This window comes from Megalops cyprinoides, chromosome 10 (assembly GCF_013368585.1).
Source record: "Megalops cyprinoides isolate fMegCyp1 chromosome 10, fMegCyp1.pri, whole genome shotgun sequence".
Lineage (NCBI taxonomy): Eukaryota > Metazoa > Chordata > Actinopteri > Elopiformes > Megalopidae > Megalops > Megalops cyprinoides.
Window position 1 is genome coordinate 17,401,435 of NC_050592.1, and position 23,534 is coordinate 17,424,968.

At 39.8% G+C, this 23,534-nt stretch overlaps 1 protein-coding gene across 2 annotated transcripts; it reads left to right on the forward strand.

The window, feature by feature from the left end:
* Positions 1-3,431: 3,431 nt before the first annotated feature.
* LOC118783947 (integrin beta-8-like) lies at positions 3,432-19,290 on the forward strand. Of its 2 annotated transcripts, none has more exons than XM_036537881.1 (15): positions 3,432-4,050; positions 4,554-4,639; positions 6,217-6,388; positions 8,267-8,513; positions 9,070-9,235; positions 11,531-11,689; positions 12,001-12,096; positions 12,196-12,285; positions 12,870-13,013; positions 13,788-14,145; positions 15,316-15,538; positions 16,016-16,119; positions 16,360-16,476; positions 17,930-18,087; positions 18,742-19,290. In XM_036537881.1, exons 1-15 carry the CDS (start codon positions 3,963-3,965, stop codon positions 18,853-18,855), a joined length of 2,322 nt encoding a protein of 773 aa, XP_036393774.1. In that variant the 5' UTR covers positions 3,432-3,962; the 3' UTR covers positions 18,856-19,290. The 2 variants fall into 2 exon arrangements, with proteins under 2 accessions (XP_036393774.1, XP_036393776.1); XM_036537883.1 differs by having other exon boundaries at positions 4,557-4,639.
* Positions 19,291-23,534: the final 4,244 nt, after the last annotated feature.

Here is a 23,534-nt window from a genome sequence, read left to right on the forward strand (position 1 = left end):
TCAACATGCATTTTTACAATAATTCCTATTTCCAGAACTCACACTCTTTGTTCCCATAATTTTGATATTCCCAGTCTTGCAACATGGTAGCCACTGATGTCTCAGATGGACTGAAAGTCACAGATTCCTATAACCAGAAGACAGTGGTTTCATGTTGTTGAACTATTGTGGTTCAAGATTGGGATTTAAAAAGGGTGGAGGGGGGCACTGTGACTGAAGTGCTGGTCTGTACACTTTTGGTTATTTAACAGATTAATCGATGTGGCAGTAATTATGGCTGACCGCCTTTTCCAAAGAATGACAAAGCAGTAGGGATTTCCCATTTGAGTGGCTTCCTGTGGTGAATTTAACCAGCAATTTAGAGATTTCTCTGTGGTTCTCATGAATATACACTTTCTGGAAACCCATTCATGTATTTCCATACACTTGAACTTTTTTGGCTTTACCATATGCAGTGTTTATCTGATTTCATTCAACTCAAAGTGGTCAACATTCAGCACTATTTTACTGTACTGTAGTTGCAAACTAAGAAGGGTGCATTTAATCTAACTATTATGACACTTTAATCTAAAAATGTTTACATATTTTACCTTTTTCTCAAGTCTGTGAAATGAACAAAAGAACTATTGTTTAAACTTTAACCTTGGAGTTAACATTGGCCATTAATGCCATTGGTCTTCATGCATGAAAAATGAACATAAATCACATAAAGCATCTTATGAAGCATCCTGATTCATTCATGTACTTGCTTTGTAGATTTTATGCATAATTTACTCTGATAAAGGTAATTACTACTTATGTATTCAAAAATATAAGACTTAGATAGTAAGGAAGGGGTAAAAAGGGGGAATATGTCTAATTCGGCTTTTGCCTTTACTAACTAAATTAACAGTTTTTTAATGTATACATATTACATCTCAATTATATTTCAAGATGCAATAAACTAAAGATGTTGTGCACAAAAGCCTAGAATTATTTCTGTACACATCCGTAGAATGGATAATATGTCAAAAAGGTAAATGAAGAATTAACATAAAATAATACATTAGAATCAGAGAGCGATGATTGACTTCAATGGAACTAGACAATGTCTTCTGTCAATATGCCAGATCTAACTGCATGTATGAAGATTTCTGATCATGTGTGGGCTCATAATTACACAGAATTTTTTTTTGTTGGGTCTAAGTATTAACTTGGGGATTTTCAATCACCCTAATTGGTACACTTTTAAACAGAAGCGCAATATGAAGCTCAAAGGGGAAATTCCAAATGTTAAGCAGAATTTTTCAAAAGACACCAACTCAGGTAAAAGCTGAGTAAAATGGGAAGTGTCCAGTGTACCAGAATGGAACAAAGATAAAGGACCCCTGAAATACAGTGTTATTGCCCCGTTTAAGTGTGCAGCGGAACAAACTGACAGCGACTTCACATATGAGTCAGAACATTTTCAAAACGCCTATGTGACGCCAAAGTACAAAAATCACAAGGTGATATTTTAAGCACATTGCTTCAGAAAGTGAAAATGTGATCATTTTTCCTTTACACAGAACTGTTGTTTTTTTTCTTTTCATTTCACTAAATGATATCACATTTCTAGCTCTATGACCTGTAAATCTCCAAAACATTCACATCATACCACCATTTATAAAACAGTGAAGCAATACCGCATGTACTTAAGTTAGCTAACAGCAACATATTAGCAGACTCAGACAAGTAACTTTTTAAATCTCTGGTTGGGAAACTGCAGCAATGCAGAATCATAGTTTTGCATCCACTGCCCTGACAATCTTCAGGCCATGTAAGATGATTGGTGTGAGCAGCTCTGTGAAGTGAAAGCAGTGTTGACAGTAGTGGTAAGCAGCTACAGAAGCCTTTTAATTTCCAAGCACTGATTCTTAAAATTCAGAAACTATCTTCATCAGTTGTGATTGGCAAAGGAAAGGTGTGTAGCCTCTGAGAGCAATACATGTTCAGTGTTTATAGTGAATAGTAACTGCAACTGTGGTAATATTTTTAAATGTGTAAAACTGATGCTCTGTTTCAGGTACTGCTAGCTAATCACACATGGCACCCCTTAATGTGAATCACTGTCAACAACAGTTTGTTGTTGATTGCATATTAAAATGTAAAGTTGTTAGGCAATTCTCAATAATTTATGGCCAGCCATGCTGTTATTGTGAAAAACAGCACGGCTAGAATGCCAAGCAGACCAATTACATTGCATGGTTGGATCTGCCCATTTTATAATAGAGTGTGACACCCACACACCGGATGCCTGGGTCATTGTGGAGGGGAAGAGACTTATACTGCAACTGTACTCGTGAACAACCACAGTGCAAGTGGACATGTCTTTACTTTGTGTGCCATTTTAACTGTAACAGGTAAGTACACACTTGCAGATGGAGGGGAAGACTTTAGGAACGGGTGCATTTGGGACAGTCACTGTCACCATGTGGCCATGACCCTCATGACCCACTGAACTTGCAGCTGAACTCTTACCAAACCACACATTCTATTTTCAAAGCAACTACCAGAGAGACATCAGTAAAAGCCCTGTCATTTTTTCCAATGGTTTTCTGTTATATGTCCCACATAAAATGCATCATCCCCTTTCTCCCTTCAGTCCTTTTCTATGTGCTCACACAAATTTCCTGAATGATTGGACTGGTTCCCAAACTGTACCACTGCCATCCAATTCAATGTATTCTGTGCCTCAGTCTGGCAAAAAGGGCCCCCATTGTCCCTTGGTTGGTTTCACTCCCTGAAGTGAGGACAAGCTTGGCGGGGAATGTTACTGTGGCCTTTGATTGAATAGATTTCTCAGCACAGAAAAGGTGCTGTTTTGTTGTGGCCTTTTTTCCCAAGTACAATCCGTATTTAACCCTCAAAGTGGGGGATAGCAATGAGACTGACAGCCTTAATGAATGTGGAATGTTTTTTTTTTTTTTTTTTTAAGAAATTATATTTCAATAATTTAATGTCAGTCTTCCCCTGCTGAGTCTGGGATCCTCTCTCGCTCTGCGCATTTTCGCATGGATTATAAATGCATGACTTCTTTGTTATCTGAAATCTGGCGCGAGCGCACAGTAAGCCATCTGCACGTTAACCCTGAAGTTTCCTCCTTGCTCTACGCTTGCCCGAGTGACTAAGCAACGCAGAATTCCTCGTTAATGGCGTCAGTCTTAACACTAAACTGTGAGTTTAAGTGAAAACCGCTTTCTGACGTTTATTACCCCTGCCTGTTTCGTCGACACACTCACACACACAGACATAAAGGGATAAGTCACCCCACAAAAAGAACGAAATAAAAGAAAAGTGATATCATCAAAATTCTTTCTCCCGCCTACTCACTGGTGTAAGCACTTTTATTCATTAAATTCAGCAGTGGGCTGCACCGTTCCCATGGCATTAACTGACTCAATACCGCAAGATAAAGGCGAGCATGGAGCGGAGACTTTCAAACCGAGAGTCGAAGGAGTTTGAAATAAGCAATGATAACAACATCATATCTTTCTGAAAAAACTACTGATGCCCAAAACGAGACTACGCTGCGTTTCTTGTTTCTTCACATTGAGGATGCAGGGTGCTATGAGGGCCGTCACCTGCGATCTGATTTACGGGGAGGACAAATCGCACGCACGTATTGCAGTTAACGAGCTACCTGTTTTCACTTTCTGATAGGCGCTGTTATGAATCCGTTGCGTTGCGGACAAAACAAACGACCCTTGTTTTCAGATTCCCATGATAATCTGCGGCGAGGAATGTGAATGCGGGGGGATTAACGGAGTTTGTTCGTTAAATACAGAAACGTGCTACAATACAATGCGAGCCGTGCGTTCCCGTTCCTGCCTTTTGTTAGAGAGAAAACGGGCTCCCTGTCCTCCCTGTGGAATTTCTCATTAGCGTTTGAAACTCCCTGGCATCACGTCTCAGGCTGAACCGTGTCCGCCTTCAATGCTGCTATGACTTCCTGGCTACGGAAATACTGCCTTCTACATCGTGTGGTGTTTACTGTATCTGTCACTGCCTTGCTTACACCCTCTCTGTCGGGTAAGTGTGGATGAATGACTTCGTGCATACCTACTATATGTGTCTGCTTACCCTAGGAAAAGAGGGCTATTTTAGGAGCACAATCATTCTTTTTCTGTTCAAAATAGTGAAGCTTCTCTTTTGGCAATATGACATTTAATTCTAAAATTGTTTTTCAGTAGCCCGTAAAATGCCCTCATGTATCTCATTAAACAAGGTCATCTGCAGAACATGACAAAGCTACCACCTGCAGTATACGTGCGACTGTAACATCGCAGACCAATGGTGATAAGTGAATAACTATAACTAGGCTATAGGCTATTAACTAGCTACATTAAAGCACAAAGTGCAAAAACTGTGTCTCCGATGTACTGTTTACCTGTAACCTCTTGCATGATTGCATCAAAGGGTCTCTTTAAAATGTTACCTGTCACTTTTCAAAGATTGCATTCAGACCAACTTGTGGAACTCGTGTATTTCCATTCATAAAGTTGTAATTTCACCTTTTAACTTTAACTTGCCAGCAGATAACGGCTGTGCGTCACCTTCCATAACAACCTGTAATGAGTGCCTGTATCGCGGACCTGAGTGCGGTTGGTGTTTTCAAGAGGTATGGTACTTCTGCTCCTGTCTTCTACAATCGTACGGTACCGATCACTTCTTGACGAAAGGGTGATCTAATATTGTACTCTCCGGGGAAAACCGCGCTCAGCTGTTTCATCCAGTCAAATCAGTACCAGAATTTTTCTATCACTTTAGCGAGAGATGATTAACCAAACAAAGCAAAGCTTTGAGGACCTCGAGCATGTCTTTCGTTTGTATACGTCTGCGTAATGTGGGGCTTCCCAGCGAAGCCACGCTTCAGTAGCAGAGAGAAATGCAGTCGTGGTAAAGTAGGCTTTGGGAGCGCTGAAGTGAAAGATTCACAGCCTTGTTCTGGAGCTTATGTGACAAGGTCGGAAAATTCCATGTTTTCTGTTTCTCTATGCACCCAACAGTAACTAAACAATCTAACTGGGATTGCAGGGTAGCCTTTACACATATGTTAGTGACACCTATGTGACTACTGTGGCTTCACTTAAAGTAATGCAGGTCCAGATTAAATGTGGCGTCAATGCCCCTTGCCCTTTACTTAATAGTTAATTAAGCTTGTTTAAGATTGTTTTTCTTGTGTTTTTACACTACACAATGAGTGTTCCTGAAATTAATGTTAAGTATTGTGCAAGTAGTAGATAAGAAACATTGTTACTGGAAACCAGCACGTTATGGTATTGTTGCACAACTGCGGTGTAACTCACTTCAATACTTTGTTTTGTCACTAATGTTTTACTATGATTTCGTCTGAGAGTAAATAAATGACATACCAGAACTCACTTCACTTAGAAACTTAAGCAACAGCAGGAATTTTACTTGCATGTTTGTCAAAGGCATTTTTGTGGTTGTCTGACTGGCATGAATTTATAATTAGACCCTGCAGTTTTGCTCTACTTGTTTTATTGCATGGGTTTCAATCCTCCAGCACTGAGAGGTCAGTACAATTTCAGTTTTAAGATGCATTTTAAAAATGTATCCCTTTGTAGTACTTCGATCACCTCAATTAGTCCTGTAATTACCAAAAATTAAGTGCGCAGGCTTGACAGTGATGTTTACTGCTGCATCTGTCAAATCGAGAACGACTCAACTCTTTTTCCCCTGCGTCTTTGACAGAGGATTCCCCCTTACCCACGTCAGACTCAGACTTTTTTGTTATTGTGAATGTCAGTCTATTATTATATGCAGATTACATTTATTAATGTACCAGGCGGATATTGTTGCTCTTGCACACAGAAAGAAATTATTCTTGGCATTGCTCATCTGAGCATGTTTAATTTCCTCCTCCCTCACTGATAACTACATTAATTGTATTGTTTCACATCAATGAACTCTCAACTCTTACAATTATACATTTGGTAATTGTATAATTATTCATGTGCCTGTGGTGTTTACTAAGATTAGGGTGGTGCCTGCAGGGAGGTCTGGAGGATAGCGACTGAAATACTTGGTCACGTAGTTGAACAAAACTCCACAACCTATTTATAGTGTAAAATATATAGTGTGGGTGGAATACGTGGGGTTCACCTGACCTTTAAAATGATCTAATCAAATCTGCATTCTGTAGAATTGACCTTATTTCTGTCTCTTGTGCAGGGGTTTCTAGACGGAGCACAGGTAAATGAAAGATGTGACATTGTTGCCAACCTGGTGCGAAAAGGCTGCAAAATGGAATTTATTGACCACCCTGAAGTTATAGTGGAAGTGGACACCACTCAGTCCAGCGTACAGGTGACACCCAGAGAGATTACAATTCAGATACGGCCAGGTTTGTTGTCATTCCTTCCTTTTACATTTACATTTACATTCATTTATTTAGCAGATGCTTTTATCCAAAGTGACGTACAAAAGTGCATACAGTAAATATAGTGACAGTATGGGGACAGGATGTGTACAGTTCCACAATGAGACAGTAGTTCTCAGCTGAGAGCAAAGTCTGTTTGAGGATGCAGTGCTAGCTAATTATACAACAGAATAAAGGTGGTAACAAAAAACACACAGCAATTTTTAACAGCACTGATCCAGATGGGGAGCTGAAAGATGACAGCAGACAGGAGTTGGGAAGTGCCTGGTCAGGGGGGGTGATTGTGTGATAGGTCAGTCCAGATAGTCTGAAGAGATGTGTCTTCAGATCACGTCTGAAGGATTGGAGTGATGGAGCTGTCTGTAGCGGGACAGGGAGTTCGTTCCACCACTGGGGAGCGTGGAGGAGAAACGTTGTTGCCTTGCAGAGTGAGAATTTACAGTTGTGAATGGGGGTTCCTCAGTGTGTACCCTGTACTTCGGGTGTTATTATGCTGCATCCCTGGAGTGTGACAGTGGAGGGTCTGTGTGCTGGTTTTTGCTCCAGCCTTGGTGCTTAATTTTGCAACTAGCTCATTCATTTGCTTGTTATGCCATATTAATATCAAATCATACATTTCAGCAAAATATTGCTCATGTGGTGAATACTTAAATGTTTCACTGCAGTCTATGTTATAGAAGTGTATTGGTGTAATTATTGTGAATGTATACATTGCTGGTTAATCACTTGGCCAGATTAATCCATGGTAATTGAAACAAAATCCAGGATATGACACCCTTTCTTTAAGTATCTGTTGAGGCTCTAGTCCAGGGGTGGCCAACCCTCTCCTGGAGAGCCACTTGTCCTGCATGTTTTATATCTCTCCCTGCTCCAACACAGCTGATTCAAATGATCAACTCGTTATGAACTCCTGAAGCTGCTGAATAACAAACTGATCATTTGAATCAGCTGTGTTGGAGCAGGGAGGGATCTAAAACATGCAGGAAAAGTGGCTCTCCAGGAGAGGGTTGGCCACCCCTGCTCTAGTCCCTAATTCTCAGGTGTTCCTTCTTCAGGACAACACATCTCCGATCTTTAAGGGTGGCACTGATGTTACCGATGCAAGCCATATCTCAGATTCGAAGTCACATACTGGTGCATTGTAGGCCTTTATCAGAAGGAACCATTAGACATGCATGGAATTGGACTGTTCTAAGGAAGATTGATCACATATGCTCTATGATTTTACATTTAAATTTAGAACAGTAGAAAGTAATTTATATGAATGTTAGTTTTCATTTGCTCCATCAGTTTCATTTGACTGTATTTTCCCATTTTTGCTGGGATTTGCAACACAGGATTAATAATAATGAAATATGTAACAGAAAACAGAATTATTCAAAAATTAGAGTAAATCTATCATAAAATGAATTAATGTCCTACACCAAAGAGCTGTTTTAAAGTTGTGTATACATTTTTCAAGAACAGATGTGCAGGTCACATGTAAGGAGAATTTTTAGGTGGTCATCGTACAGTGTCAGTTTGTGAATTTGATCAGGATACTGGGATTAACACACTTGCTCTCTCAGTAAATATTAGGGTATTTTTGATGGCCACACTAAGTTTTGACCCCAGTCTCATCATTGGGGATTTACTTGGTCCAGAGGAAAGAGTCCCTCCTACTGGCCCACTAACACTACTTTCAGCAGCAATCTGGTCTTTCCAGGAAGTCTCCCACCAAGCCTAGTCTCATTTAGCATCAGCCATTCAGCTCAAGAAGGAAACAGGGTGGTATGGCTACTACTTGTAAATGGAATCCACCCATTATTGTATAATTGAAAACAGAATTTTATTTCCTTTCAGGCAGTGAGGCCAGCTTCATTTTGGCAGTTCAACAGCTGGACCGATACCCGGTGGACATGTACTACTTGGTGGATGTGTCAGCATCAATGCAGGACAACTTGGACAGGCTGAAGTCTGTGGGCATCGCCCTGTCTCAGCGGATGAAGGAGTACTCCAGTGACTTCAGAGTGGGGTTCGGCTCCTTTGTGGACAAACCAGTCTCCCCTTACATCAATGTTCACCCCTCCAAAATCACCAATCCCTGCAGGTGTGTCTCTTCAGCCTCGCTTAACATTCTACATCTAGTCCATGAGTCCCCATTGAAAAGGCAAATGCTATAACACTTGGCCTGGTCACTTTGCTTTTTTAGCTAAACTCTTGTCTAAGGATAAAGCTGTATATTTGTGATCCATTGTGTTTTGGTCATAAAAGAACATAAGATCATAAGAACATATCCAGTGTAGCACAGCATTGGATTAATCATCACAGGTTTTCAGGTCCAGATGGTGTGTAGGGGACAATTTTTAACCTTTAGTTGCGAGTAGTTGTGTAGTATGTGATAAAAGAGTCCTCTGATTTGTTCTGGTGAGAGGATATTTGTTTCCAAAATGAGTGACAGATTTTAGTTCCCATTAACACACCTGAAGGTGTGGGTCGCATATACTTAGTTGAAGGTTCTTACCATTACAGAATACGGCTGATGAGAAGTGAGATGTCAGCCAACCACACTGAGGTCCAGAGCCTGTTCATTTTCTGAATTGCCTTCTTGTGCTGCTTCTTACTGTCTCTCTTGTTTCTGATATTCTCATGGCGTGACCACTCAGTGACTATGACATCCAGTGCCGCCCCGCGCACGGCTTCATCCATGTCCTCCCCGTGACAGAGAATGTGACAGAGTTCACCCGCGTCATCCAGCAACAGCGGATATCTGGGAACATGGATACACCAGAGGGAGGCTTTGACGCCATGCTGCAAGCCGCTGTGTGCCAAGTGAGCGTCCATTTACCCCTGATTTCCCACCCTCTTTAGAAGACGGCATTATTTTGAATACATTTAATTGTTAATGGCTACAGTTATTACTATAAGTTTGTCCTCATGTGCCCAGCATTTACCCACTTACCTCTTTCATCAGTGCCCTCCAGCCTCCTGACCTTTTTGAGAGAGAGAGAGAGAGAGAGAGAGAGAGAGAGAGAGAGAGAGAGAGAGAGAGAGAGAGAGAGAATATTACTGTCATTGTCCAGGACAACAAAACTACAGTTGGTGTACAGTAAAATTTTTGTGGTTGCCAGTGGCATTGACACATAGTCTCATTTAATGCTTGGTCCAATTTTAGTATAATTCTATTCCCATTTCAATTACACTGAAATGTGCACTTATCAAGCTATAGGTTATGTAATTGGACAAATGGATAATATTCCATGTAAATTGGTGATTTAGAGAATGACATTATAATGATCATTCATTTTATAAGAACATAAGAAGTTTAATGACAAGAAGATGCCAGTCCAGACAGGCTTGTCATTCTTTTCTCAAGCCTGTTCTTATACTCTCTAAGTGCCTCTGCTTTCACTTCAAATGCTGGAAATTATTCCATGCACACAAGCACACTTCCTGCCATGGCAGTGAATGAATCAAGTCACGATAACTGATCACTCAGGAAAGAGCAGAAGATCTCAGAATTAGTCAGAGGTTGACATCTTAACTTGTCATTTCACCAAAATCCAAAAAATAAGATAAAATGGGCTAAATGACCTGGTCTCCTTAGAATGGTCTTGTATTCTCATGCATAGGTAAATCATATAGGCCACCTTCCTTCCAAAGAAACAATAACATTAACACAAACCCAGTACCAACCAATGTTGAATGTGGTTAGTAATACAGTACTCCTTACTGTAAGAGTTTCTGATTTGAATCACTAGCAGGTCACAGGTTGATGTTTAGTCAAGGTCTAGCTCATGTCTGGTTTCTCTTTTCATTGCAGATGAATAAAAGTTGATTTTAGTTTCAATGAACACAGAGGGATTTCTTTTAAGTCCATGGAAACTGAGAATGAAAGAAACACATGATGTAGATCCAGAATGAGGAGACCATTTTGAGTCAACCCTGGGAATTCCCTTGCATTCACTCTGTGATCAGAATAATGTGGGAATGGTGTTAAGAATTTTTGGCTTTGTACTGTAAATGAACTTGACTGGTTATCAGTGGATTGGGTGGGTTTGAATCTCACACAGGGCACTGCGTTTCTATTTTGTAAATAAACATCCTGTGTTAACTGTTAAATTGCAAAAATTATAAGATATGGGCAATAAGGTAACATGAACTTAAGTAACCTTGTTTGTCCCTACTAAGTAAATTTCATAGTATCATTTTTGTATTTTTATTTTTGTTTATTTCAATGCTACTACTATTACAACTACTACTAGTACTGCTAATAATAAATATAGATGCAAGCAGAAATGCTGTGCAAAAAAGCTGTCTTTTCACACTGGTGTTGTAGATGTGATGAGTGAAAAAATGTCTAACAGGTTTCATGATATTTATGTTTGTACTTTATTGACAAGAAGTAAAAAATCCATTATGACCGTATGCAATGTGACCAATACCCATAAGATCTAGTATGGTGACAGTATTGTGTAGAATTGCATCAAATTCTGTAGAAATGGTTTATTAGTATTTCCCAATTGAAACAGTGCTTCAGATTGATTGGCACATAATGATTTTTAGGTGTATCAACCCATCCTTTGCAATTTAGGTCCACACTAAGTATTTTCTTTTAAGATTAGAAAATGACAAGCAATGCCAATTGCTTTTGATGCCTGTGTTTTTAATGGATACTGCTTCAGTGTTGTGTCATGTTTCAGTCCCTTGGCATATCAATTTGACAATGATTGAGCCATTGTTGAATGAGACTGGCTTGTTTGCATATGATGCAAAGTGATTGGCTTGAAGCATCCATGTTTTTGCATGGATTAACTTTCCCTAGCAGTTTACTTTGTAATGAGTGCAAACATTATGTTTGCCAACATAATCTTTGTATCACATGAACAGTTTAGGAGAACCTGCATCATTGACTAAAATGCATTTTAGTCAAAAAAAATTCAACATCATGGTCCCAGCTAATGTAAATTGGACAAAATTGTCATCCCTTGCTTTCTTCATAAAAATGATGATGCTTTTATGTAAAGTTACCCAAAAGTCGTTCAGCTGCCCAGGGATTGAAATACTGAAGCCAGATCCTGTTTTGTTGTTTTCATTGAGGACCTTATAACCTGTTACTGTTTACAGAGTGAAATTGGCTGGCGCCCAGAAGCAAAACATCTGCTCCTTGTAATGACTGACCAGCCCTCTCACCTGGCCTTGGACAGCAAGCTGGCTGGCATTGTTGTGCCCCATGATGGCAACTGTCACCTGGAGAACAACACATACACCCAGTCCTCCAACATGGTGAGGAGTGAGATTTCAAATATTTTACTCAAATATTGGAGAGTTGTTTTCCAAAATTAAATTGCAGAATCGTTCTGCAATGTTCTTTCAACATTTCAGCTCCATGTTTGAAAATGAGCATTTACTTGCACTATCATTTCATTGAAAGTGTTCAGCAAGATGAAGCAAATACACACTCAAATGGCCCATAAGGTAGTTTTGTAAATGCATTTGAGCACCTCCCCTAGTTTTTATTTTGTCACAGAGCAGAAATTAGGTGGCATTTAATCCATGATGCTCTCATCAAGTGATTCTTCTTTGTGTTGTTTCAGGAGCACCCCAGCATTGGCCAACTGGCAGAGAAACTGCTGGAAAACAGCATTTATTCCATTTTTGCTGTGGAACAGGTGCAATATAAGTGGTATGAGGTAATTGTTTTATAAAATGCAGGGTGTAAAGTATTTTTTATGAAGTTGGTTTGGTGTATGATCTGTGGAAATACTGAGCTGTCATTTCTCCCTAAATAGGATCTCATTCCCTTACTGCCAGGTACCTATCTGGGAAAACTGCTGCCTAAAGCATCAAATCTAAAAGATTTAGTCATTGAAGCCTACAAGGTAATAACTTTAACACCTCACTAACTGTGTGAACATTCATTTGTGCAGTATTACAGGCCAGGATTTATCCTGACCTAGCCTAGTTAACCTGAATAACACTGCTTGTCTAAGATGTGTACTAATCCGGGTCTCTGAAACCACAAGGGCATGTGTAAATAAAACATTGTTTTGTCAAAATGCATTGCATTTCAAATATTGTCAAACAGAATGAGCAGGGTTTAATATATATAAAAAACATTTATTTTTAAGATTTGTATTTGGTGTAAAGAATGGAAAAGTACTGCTTTGTTCTAAAATGAGGGGGGTGGGGGTGACAAGAAGTTGTTGGCACGCACAGTAGACATTAATCTCATTGGAGGCACAACAATCTATTGTGCTCTGTTCAGTAACTGCAAAATCCCAGAACTCTGCAAACAGAGGCCTCATTATGAACAAGAGTGACTCAGAACAGCCCAGTTCGCAATTCTAATTAGCGGCAAATACAAAAGTGCTATTTTTAGGCACAATTTTCTGCTTTAAAACCTTCATTTAGATAGCAGATAGAATGATGGATTTGATAGGCGCCCTTTATATTTGTGTTCCAGAAGCTCCTCTCAGATGTGGAGGTGGAGATTGTGGTCCAGGACCATCAGGCACACAGGTTTCAGTTCAACATCACAGCTCTGTGTCCAGACGGGTCCAGAACGCAGGGCCGAGGCAAATGCTCCAATGTCAGGCCTTATCAGAGAGTATGCCGTACTTACCTGTTTTACGTCTCGTAAATTATTTGGTACTTTTGTGAATCCATTTTCTTCTCATTCTTGACCATTTTTTTAATGATGGTCGGCAATGGCCCCATACTTAAGGATTGTGGATTCAAATCCCAGATGAATCCCTGCTGTTATTTTCTTGTTGAAACTTAAGTGCTAATTGCACAAATTTCATTGAAGAGAGTATGGTTTGGATAGCATTTTTCTCTTTATTGAGCGCATGATGAAATCAATGTTTTTAATCTTAGTTACACATGACAGTTTAATCATATATACATTAATATAAAGGATATCACAGCTTGAAAGGACTTCTCAAGTTTATGTGGCCACTTTTGTGAATTTCAGACTATTTTGTGTTTGAATTATGTTTAGTCTGAATTGTGTCCTTGGGACATGGTAAGCTTCACAAAGACAAAAAACACTTCTAGAAGCATGTGCTGCCAGGACTGTGACCTTGATCTCTGAAAGAGGCCAGTGTACTGAGAATGTGATTAAGCTGCATTGAGAAGATTAGAAATGTACATGAGTTACGGGCAGTTGTTCTTTCATTTTGCTGCTTTTCACATGTGAAATAGGTGAAATAATCATGAAATAAGGCATAATTCTTCTAAAGCACGAAAACAACAATTTCGTCTGTACAGTATCCCCAGCTATACCTCTTACTACATTCAGTAGGTACACATCAGATAACTTTCATTGCTCAGACGAAATAAAGATGGTATCTCATCACCGGTGTGTTTTTATCTTTGGAAGGTTTTCTTCAACATCACCATGGGCATGAAAACCTGTCCCGTCATGGAGGAGGAGGTGCTGATCTCAGTCAGGCCCGTGGGGTTTAACGAGACCACGATGGTGCGGGTGAGGCCCTTGTGCAGGTGTGGCTGCTCAGAGCGGGCCGGCTGCCTTGACGAGGGGGGGGGCCCAGCCTGCGACGAACTGGGTGCGGCGGCGGACTGCAAGCCCGCAGGGGCGAATCTGGAGTGCAGCGGCAGAGGAACCTGTGTGTGTGGAAAGTGCGCGTGCGACCGCAGCGGCCTGGGGACCATCCACGGGAAATACTGCCAGCTGGATGACTTCTCCTGCCCCTACGAGCAGGGTCTGCCCTGTGGAGGTCAGCACTTGAGTGTAATCATTACTCCACATGACCACAAGGTTTTTGTAGCATCACGGAGTGTTTCTGATGCACAGCCCAGATGTGGAGCATGTTTGACATTATGGCAATTTTCTAGATAACAGGGATGGGTCTTGGACTCAGCCCACACATGTAAACAAACCTATAGTTGGGCCAAACCCAGACATAAAACAGCCTGCCATTAAACGCAAACAAAGCCAGCGCAAAAGAATTACATGTGTTGCCAACACATTTAAATGCTTGGGCCTCACCGTTTGTCACAGAAATTGTAATGAGACCCATACACTGTCATCAGTGGGAGATTCCATATGCATTTTCACTCCTCCAGGTGGCACATTATAACATCGATCACACAGAAGCGATACAGCAGAACAGTCAGAATAATAGAATTGTAGAGATCACAGAGATCACATCTGGCATGTCTGAATGGTGGTGGTTAGTGAATCCTTTTCAATTCAGAAAGGATGAAAGGAATAATTCTTACACATTCTTAGATTTGTCATACTCCTTCTATTTTGTTATGTTAACACAAGATTATTTATGCTCTCACAATGTCAAACATGATCACCGAAAGACTTCACTACCACTTGTTTTCATGTCATTATACTTCATGTTAATGACAGAGGACAGCTTCTGTTCAGCATTGCTGCCATGCTATTTCATTTGCAGGGTGTGATTTTAAATCCTGCTACAAAAATGTTTGCACTAGTGTTTTCTGAATGTTCGTAACAAATGCAAAATTCCCACAATGTAATTTTAACATGTCTATCACCAGTGCTCAATGGGTCATAGTTAGACTTGGAAATGTTAAATCTGAGTTGAAATAATCCCATGTCTGAGAATTCAAATTGATGAATCCAGTGAGATCAGCATGATTTAGTAACTGTGCATTGACATGAGAGCCCAGTTTGACTGTATTTGTAAGACGCAAGTGCTTATTTTGTGGTTCTCTCTAAACAAAGGCAAGACCCATAATCAAACCTTCAATTTATGAAGCACCAAGAGTATTAATTGGAGAGTTACAGGCAGGTAAAACCAAGGAGAAAGGCCCATCTAAATCCCACAGAGCAGTAGAAAGTCATGGTGTCCTTCCACCTAAATAGTCCTGGATTCTAATGGCTAACGGCTATGCTTTGCTTCCTGTGTCAGGGCGTGGCCAGTGCGTCTTGGGCGAGTGTCAATGCTCGAGTGGCTGGACAGGAGAGAGCTGTGGGTGCCCCACCTCCTCTGATGGCTGTCTCTCAGATGATGGGGTGCTCTGTGGTGGGCGGGGCAGGTGCGTCTGCGGACGGTGCCAGTGTGATGACCCTCGTCGTTCCGGACAGTTCTGCGAGAAGTGTCCCTTGTGCAATGGCTCCTGTCAGTCACACTGGTAATGGCAGCTCTCTCCATTCGCCTCTCTTACATTGTATTACATTCTATCAGAGTTTTTTTTCTTATTAGAGACTGTCTTCGCCTGAGTGATCTTGTGGCGTGGTGTTCCCGTAGTGCATGCATATTGCTTGAAGCTAGAGTCAGGGTTCTCTAAGCCCTTGAAAATCTTGAATATTTTCACCCTGGAACAATATACGAAAATCATTGAAAGTGGCCAAATGAAAACTCACTCACATTTACATTTTACAGGAAGTGAACTATGCCTATCTGTCTTCTTTACTCACAAGATTGACTTTCATCACAAGCTTCATTTATTATGGTGATATGGCTAAAGTTTTTGGTAGGCTTGATAGGTACATTAAGCCCACATTATAAAATGTCATGTGATTGTGTGTTTGTGTGTGCTGGTGAATGCATGTGTTAACATCTGCTTTTTATTCTACTCTCATTTACAGTTGTTTGTATCTTTTTTCAGGCGGTGTGTGCTTTGTCACCTCTCATATGGTCTTTCTGCAATGGGAGCTAAGGAATGCAATACCACCTGTTCCTCTACGGTGCACTATGTTGATGATATTTCTGGTAGGTCTCCCTCTCCCTCAGACTTCTCTTCTAGCAAATCAATGCAACACTTAGGACATGAATTCCTGTGAGAGACATTGCATAGCCATTAGTGGGTAGTGGGATGCAAGTGTCTTTAGATATTGTGCAAGTTAGTGAGTTGGTTAACATATTCAAGTTATGTAATTTTGAGCGTTTTCTTTACTGTCCCATTTGAAGGGGAAGTGTGACTGATGCATTTTGGTCACATGCTCTGTTTAGGTTCTACAGGTGATTCTTCTAAGCGCTGCCTCTACCCAACTCATGAGAGCTGCCACTGCGTATTCCAGATGGACTCTATGCAGGGCATCACAGACATCCTCATCAGCCGGCATCCAGGTGAGAAAACGCCTCACTGGTCTTCTACCTAGAGCATCATAGGACCGTGGGCGTCATTACTGCTGCATTGCTGGAATGCCTATCATAGACTGCTAGCTACCCTACTTGCAGTATACACGCATGGAAAGGCATAAGGACCATATGATTGTAATGATCATTGCAAAAGCTCCTCAAGGCAGCAGTAGTCACTCTTATTAGTGCTTGCTGTTTATTTTACATGTAGTGTTGTTATGTGATTTGGGTTCTGTGATTTAGTGACAGATGTATGGTAGTATGCTTGGCTTTCCTTGTATAGTCAGGTTGAACAGGTTAACTTGGAGTAGGGCTTGAATAGTGTTATGCTCACACTTGTTGGTTTAGCAGTGTTATTAGCCTGGTCTGACACTGTTGCTCATTCAGCTTGAGTGTATTTACTTATGTTCTGTTGTGCTGGAAGTGGGCTAAGGATAACATAATTTATTAGATGAATATAATGTAATGTAATGTTATTTGGCTAGACCTGCTTGAATGTGGCTAACTGCACTTCTATATGTCCAAATTTGCTCTTGTATGGCTAAATGTTTTACAAAGGGATAACATTAAAGCCCATTGTTTAATGACTCAATCCAGTGTACAAGTGCAGTTCTAGAGAAAGAAGAAAAGAGTACAGTCTGTGATATACCGCTGTGTTGTGTTTGTCTCTAGTCCTGTATCAACAGTCCTCAGTCCTCCTGTATCCTCTTCAGTTCAGACACAAAAACATCCCCTTGCGCAACTCCCACTCCCCGCACTCCCACCCTACTGAAAAGCCTAAGCCATTGTGTGTGTCCACCCCTCAACCCCCCCCCTCCCCCCGATGACAGACAGCTCATCAAAATCCTCCCCTCCACCCCACCACCACATCTCATCCCCAACTCTCAAACCACATCTCCATAGCAACTGACAAAATGTCAATACTTTGGGTTCTTTGTTTGTGGGATTCTGTAGCAGTATTCCTCAGTTTAAAACATGTATGGGTTTGGTCAGATCTGCGGGACAGTCCCAAAGAAAGTCAGGACTGGGATTTCCCCACACACACCTCACTTACTGTGAAATGAGTATCAGTTTCTTGTGTGGTTTGTGTGCTTTGCTTCCCTCTGGAAACAGGGGGAAATGGCTGACTGGAAAAAATATCATTTTACGAGCTTGTGTCTGTACCTAACTAGTGTCCCTTCTTACCAATTTATATTAGCTGCCCAGTGTTAGATATTTAGCCATTAGTCATAAATGTTACAAGCTTGCTACCATCAGGTCTGCATATCCTAAACTGTTCAAAAAGAGAACATAAATTGGGCCCATGTCGTCAGAGACCTAAAAAGGACCAGGAAATGGATTGCTGACATCACTGTGGCATCACTGTGGCAGGCTTTTAGAGTCTGTTGGTCCATTCCTGGGAATGGTGGGTCTAAGATGCTTGTTGTTCCTCTTGTTACAGAGTGTTTTTCAAGCCAGCGGTACATCCCTACCTTCACTCTGGTCTTCTTCCTCACGGTTCTCTTGGGTTTGAGCCTCATAGCTGGGCTGAAATTCCTGCTGATTCAGAGATCTCAGACCCCGGGTGAATCCACCATCGCAGTGTACCACGTAACTAAGGTAAACAATTTCTTCTGAGACATTTCACAGGGTTAGGGTGGAGCAGCAAAATAGTGTAATAGTGGCTACCCATTGCACTGACTAGTCATGCCAAGAATTTTGTACACTGCTGTTTTACCCACAACTATGCTGCTTTACTCAGTCTAAAGCAAGAGGATATTATCTATTAATTTTAAAGTTTAAAGTTATTGGAAAACATTTGTACCCAGGATGACATACACACCCCATTTGTATAGCTTGATATTTGCAGAAGTAATCCAGGGTAAGCACCTTATTGAAAGGTTCTATAGCAGTGCCATACCAGTCACAGCCCATCACAACTATGTCACACTATTCATCAACTGTACCAGTAGTTTTAAAGTCCCTGCTTAACGTAGGAGAAGTCATATGTTCTCACTCCCACCGAGAAGACGATAACCTACAGCAGGGAGCATTACATTGCATTATTGGCATTTAGTTACCCATTTATACAGCTGGATATTTACTGACGCAATTCTGGGTTAAGTACATTGCCCGAGTGTACAACAGCAGTGCCTCAGTGGGGAGTCAAACTGGCAGCCTTTTGGTTACGAATCCCGCTCCTTACCACTAAAACACTCTTCTTTCCTGTTACCAACTGAACCAGTAAGTTTTAAAGTCCCTTTTTTAATGTAGGAGAAGTCCTATGTTCCAACTCCCACCGAGAAGATGATAACTTACAGAAGGGAGCAGCCACCGGAGATGCACATCCATGTTCACAAGATGCCCCTGAATGAAGCTTGGCAGTGAGGCACAGGGGATAAAGACCTGTCAAAACAGCACAGCTCCTTATGTTGACTGGTTCAACACCATGGTGAAAAAATGCTCTGTGACTAACAAAACATAACAGGCTGCCCAACCGTGTAGTCGGTTCATTTAACCAAGTGGTCCAGGCCAGCATCTCACATTTTCTGCTTTATTATTTATTAGATGGAGGGGACATTTGTTATTGACTGCCCTTCAGTTCACTGAAATGGTTATGTCTGGATTCTTTTATTCTTTCTAGGGCTCAGGATAAGTAAGCCATAAGTGGTTGGTGGATGATCAGATTTTTTCTAGAACTGGACCCCACATTCATTCTCCACAGGGTATTGAAGTTGAGTAAAGGTACTCGTACATAGACACAAACTGTAATATTATACCTCTATGAATGAGTCTCGGTCATGAGGTTTGCTGAGAGGCTGCAGGGCAGTTGTGAATACTCCTACTCCTGGAGTTCACAGTCCTGAATACCTTTGAAACTGACTAGCAGATGATTAACATCAGGAGCAGCAGGTGAAGGTCAAGTTGCCAAGTGATTCAAGTTCTCCATCTAGGTGATTAAGCAATTCATTATGAAGAGTTAAAATGCCAGAAACATCTGGTTGCGTGTTCTCTGTCTTTATTTTGAACTGAATGCACTCTGATGTTGGACTTTAAGTTTGAGGTGTCAATGTATTTCACTGTCAAAGCAAAACAGGGGAAAGGCAATATTTATTCAGATTGTTTCCTTTAATGGTTTTTGATACAGAGATATAACTTTACACTCTTAAACTGAGAATTAGACTGCCTCTTCCAATAAATCCTCCACCAAGGCACATTTACTGTATTTGAACAACCAATGTACATTTCAAAACACTACGCACTAGTGGTATTTTGATGCCACTACAAATCAGTGAGATGTTTTCATGGATGTGAGAAAAACAAAGCATATGCCACTAGGTGCACCTAATGTAATAAAACCTGAAAATGAATGCTAAGTAAAATTATTTACTTTTTTATATCAATGAAAAAGAGGCACATGTGAAGACATGGTATGCTGAGACATTTTTTGCATTACTATTTTTAAATTAAGAATTCTTGTCTGTTCCATCTCAAATGAATAATCTGATTTTTTCTGTTTTTGGGGTTTTCATTGGATAAGGTTGACTTCATGGCAGAAAAACGTTTCTGAATCAATAGTAAAACCAACCAAAGCCTGCCACCCAGTGGTCAAAGGGTTGTTACTGGATTCTGAATAAGATCAACATTTGGTAGCATTACCAAGGAAACGGTCTGATTCTGTTATGCTTCATATAAAGTGTAACTTCACAAGACTTCATCACAAAGTACAACATTTGCCTATTACTGCCTTAAAAGCTCATGAAAGTCTTATGTGTATTATGAAAGCCTTATATTGCACTTAATATATAATGTGATGCTATATTCTAGCCAACTTCTCAGAAAACAATGAACACATCTAAATATGTGAATCTGATTTCAGTCTCACTCATTGTCAAAGAAGCATAAAATGTGAAGGACTTTGGGTGGTTTGTCTTTGCAATGAAATGCAAATGATGTTGTGTGCCTGTGCTTCAGGAGCATCTTCTCAAATACTGTATTTGACCACATCTTGTTTTCCTCACAGAAATGTAGCATTTTAGTGTAGCATACATAGAAGTACAGTGTTGTGTGTTTTTGGTAGATTCAAATGAAAAGTGCTTTACTACTGTTGTACAACTGGAAATTTGAAGACATGCTATGGTTGAGAAAACCTGTGATGAAACCTTTTTTTATCTGTGGAGCAGTGTGCCACCACCAGGGGGCAATATATGATTGAGCTGATCGTTAACTTCACAGGATCATATGGAGCTACAAAGCAGACTAGCAAATTACACCAGCAGTAATACACTCCTGAGGTTCTTCCCTTGTGTCAGTAGGAGTGACCTCTGCTGTTGTTACTGGCAGACCTTAAGACTGTGTGTAACATTAGGGAGGTGTTGACTGATTCTAGACTCTCAGTACTCAGCAGAAACATTGAAACCAATTCTGAACATGCAACAAGTTGTTGGGCATCAAATAACCTGATTGACTGAACATGAACAAGAGCCATTCTAGAGAGAATGTGTTTTGACTTCCCTTAAGATTGACTTGAGTATGGTTTCCTCAGTGTAATCAAATCTGGTTTGAATGTTTTCACTGAACAACAGGAGCTGTAGGCTTAGAAAGCACCATTCACACTAACGCTACAAAGGGACTGAAGGTCTCCTTATCACAGTGGTTTAGGTTGTATCTGCTGGATTGAATCTGTGTAGCATCTGACTCTTTGAAAATCTGTAAATGAAGTCTGTTAGCTCTAAGCCTTCATCTGCCAGGATTGTTGGAGGTCTCACCCTTTCTGCTTGTCTTTTGAAATTACTTTTAACATTTGTTTACATTAGCTGCTGTGAAAGTTTGTTTCAAACACTAATATTTGTATTTATTGAACGTTTTGAGTTATTTTTTCTTGAAACCAGATTTATTTGTTGTATATTTTGGATTATTTAAGTTCTTTTTCGTAGACATTTTAAGTACCTGAAACATTTATTTTCTAACTGCCATTCTTGTGTTTAATGTACTATTTTCTCTTAGTTTAATGTCATCTAAATCCTGAGCTTACTAGAAAATGTAGATATAGGGTTTTGAATAATTCCTAAAACATCCTCATTCCAATAATTGATACTGTAGAGTATAGGGCATTGCTGTAGTCAAGAGAAATAAGGTGCATTCATGTGACATAAAATGCACTTTTCTGTTGGTTTCTGTTCATTTTTCTTACATCATTTCTAATTCCTGTAAATTGTGCTTTAAGATGTAATAATGTTTAGAGTGTTTCTTAATAAAAACAGCAATGGTGTGGAACATTTCTATTTTTGTGTTAATTTCAGTTTTCTACCTTTTACTTCATAATGTCACACAATCACAATATCAATATGTTTTTGCAAACTGCTCAGTCTAATACATTATCTGTTGTTGCATCCTAGTTGCATTCTGGAGCACTCATCACTCCATATAAAGACACTCTACTGAACACTCTTAACAAAACCAAACAAAAACAAACTGAACCCTAATTTAACTTTTATTGAATATAAGTGTCCAGAATATGTCTACAAGGAAAAACAAAGTATTGTTATGATGTTTGGTTACATAATTGGTTATGATTAATCTGATTAATCTGATTAAAATTGGCTGGATTAACATCAAGAAGAAAATGTCTGTACTTGGAGTGATAAAAATGTTGATTTGCATGAGGGTTGGCTCAAGTCCCATATACATGTGGATAATTCACGTTCCTAGACTCACATGCCTGTACACGTTCAAAGGTGAAAAGAGTTTATCAACTGTTCTGTTTATTTGAGATGATTCAAAACTTGATCATCAGCCGTCTGCTGCAACAATGAGAGAGAAATGACTGAGGAAAAAAAACACATTTCGCAAACATTTCATTCACATGTTTTACTTTGGTATTAACAAAAGCCTGCTTTATTTTTATATCCTGTATTTATAATGGCCTTTAATGCAAATGTTTTTTTTTCCCCAAAATATCAAAACTTGTTGTATAGCCACAGCCTGGGACATGAGACCATCCATATTTAATAAGCATAGTAAAAGCTTTTACTACGACTAAAGACAATTAGTATTTTGATCAGAAAATGTAACTCATTATCTGTTGCCATTGCAATCAGCCAGTGTCTAAAAATCCCTATAAATGGTCAATAATGTTGAATTATTCTTAAGGTTTTTAAGGAGTAGGTGAACTCTGCATCCACCTCTCCTGTGCACCTTTACCTACACAGATGCACTTAGGGATTTTTACCTCTGGCCTTCCTTCTTTGACACACACAAGTTATGTGAGAGATCCACTTTAGTTGCATGAGAAAATGCGACATCCCCACTAACCGGTTTGGTTAGCATCAACAACAAAGGAGAAGCTGGCTAAAGTTCAGAATGTCTCATGCATTTGAGTTCATTACTTAAAAGGTGTCATCCAAAAAAATGTTGAAATATGGTATAAAAAAAACATTTAACACTCTTAAATGATATGTTCAGTAGATTCATCTACTGATAATAAATCATAAGTAGATAAATTTATGAAAAATATCATGCATAGATATAAAAGAGAATTAAAGTGTTAAATCTGATACTCTTTCCAAGACAATCATAGGTTCTGATTCAGAGGTACAATCTGTGGTCTTGTGGTCAGTACATCTGTGTTCTAGAAGTAACTGTTTTCAAGGATGACTGGAGGTTCCATGTGGATAGGTTTAGCAGGATGTGGTGAGGCTCTAAACCAGTTAAAACTGTCTGTTGACCACTAATAACAATGGACAAGTCAGTCTTTTGATTAATTACATGACAGTCAATGACAGTTCCTGAAAGCTATTTGGACAGTACTGTATTTGAATCCCTTTCTATTGTAAATTTTGCCCCTGGATTTAATTCTGAACCAAAGACATTGTTTTATTTTTCTCCTTTATAGTATTTACTTTCAACCTCAATGAAAATTAATTCAATTGTGATGCAACATCATTAAGTATGTGTGTTGAAATGCAAGAGATACAAATCACAGCTATGTTTTCTAATATTGTGCAATATTAACAATAACTGTGTGCATATACAGTTAAGGTAATACAAATGAAACATTCAGGTTC

Coding starts and splice junctions, on each gene's coding strand:
- LOC118783947 (XM_036537881.1), top strand. CDS start 3,963: ATGACTTCCTGGCTACGGAAATACTGCCTTCTACATCGTGTGGTGTTT. Junction 11,690..12,000: donor ACACCCAGTCCTCCAACATG/GTGAGGAGTGAG, acceptor GTGTTGTTTCAG/GAGCACCCCAGCATTGGCCA. Junction 12,097..12,195: donor TGCAATATAAGTGGTATGAG/GTAATTGTTTTA, acceptor CTCCCTAAATAG/GATCTCATTCCCTTACTGCC.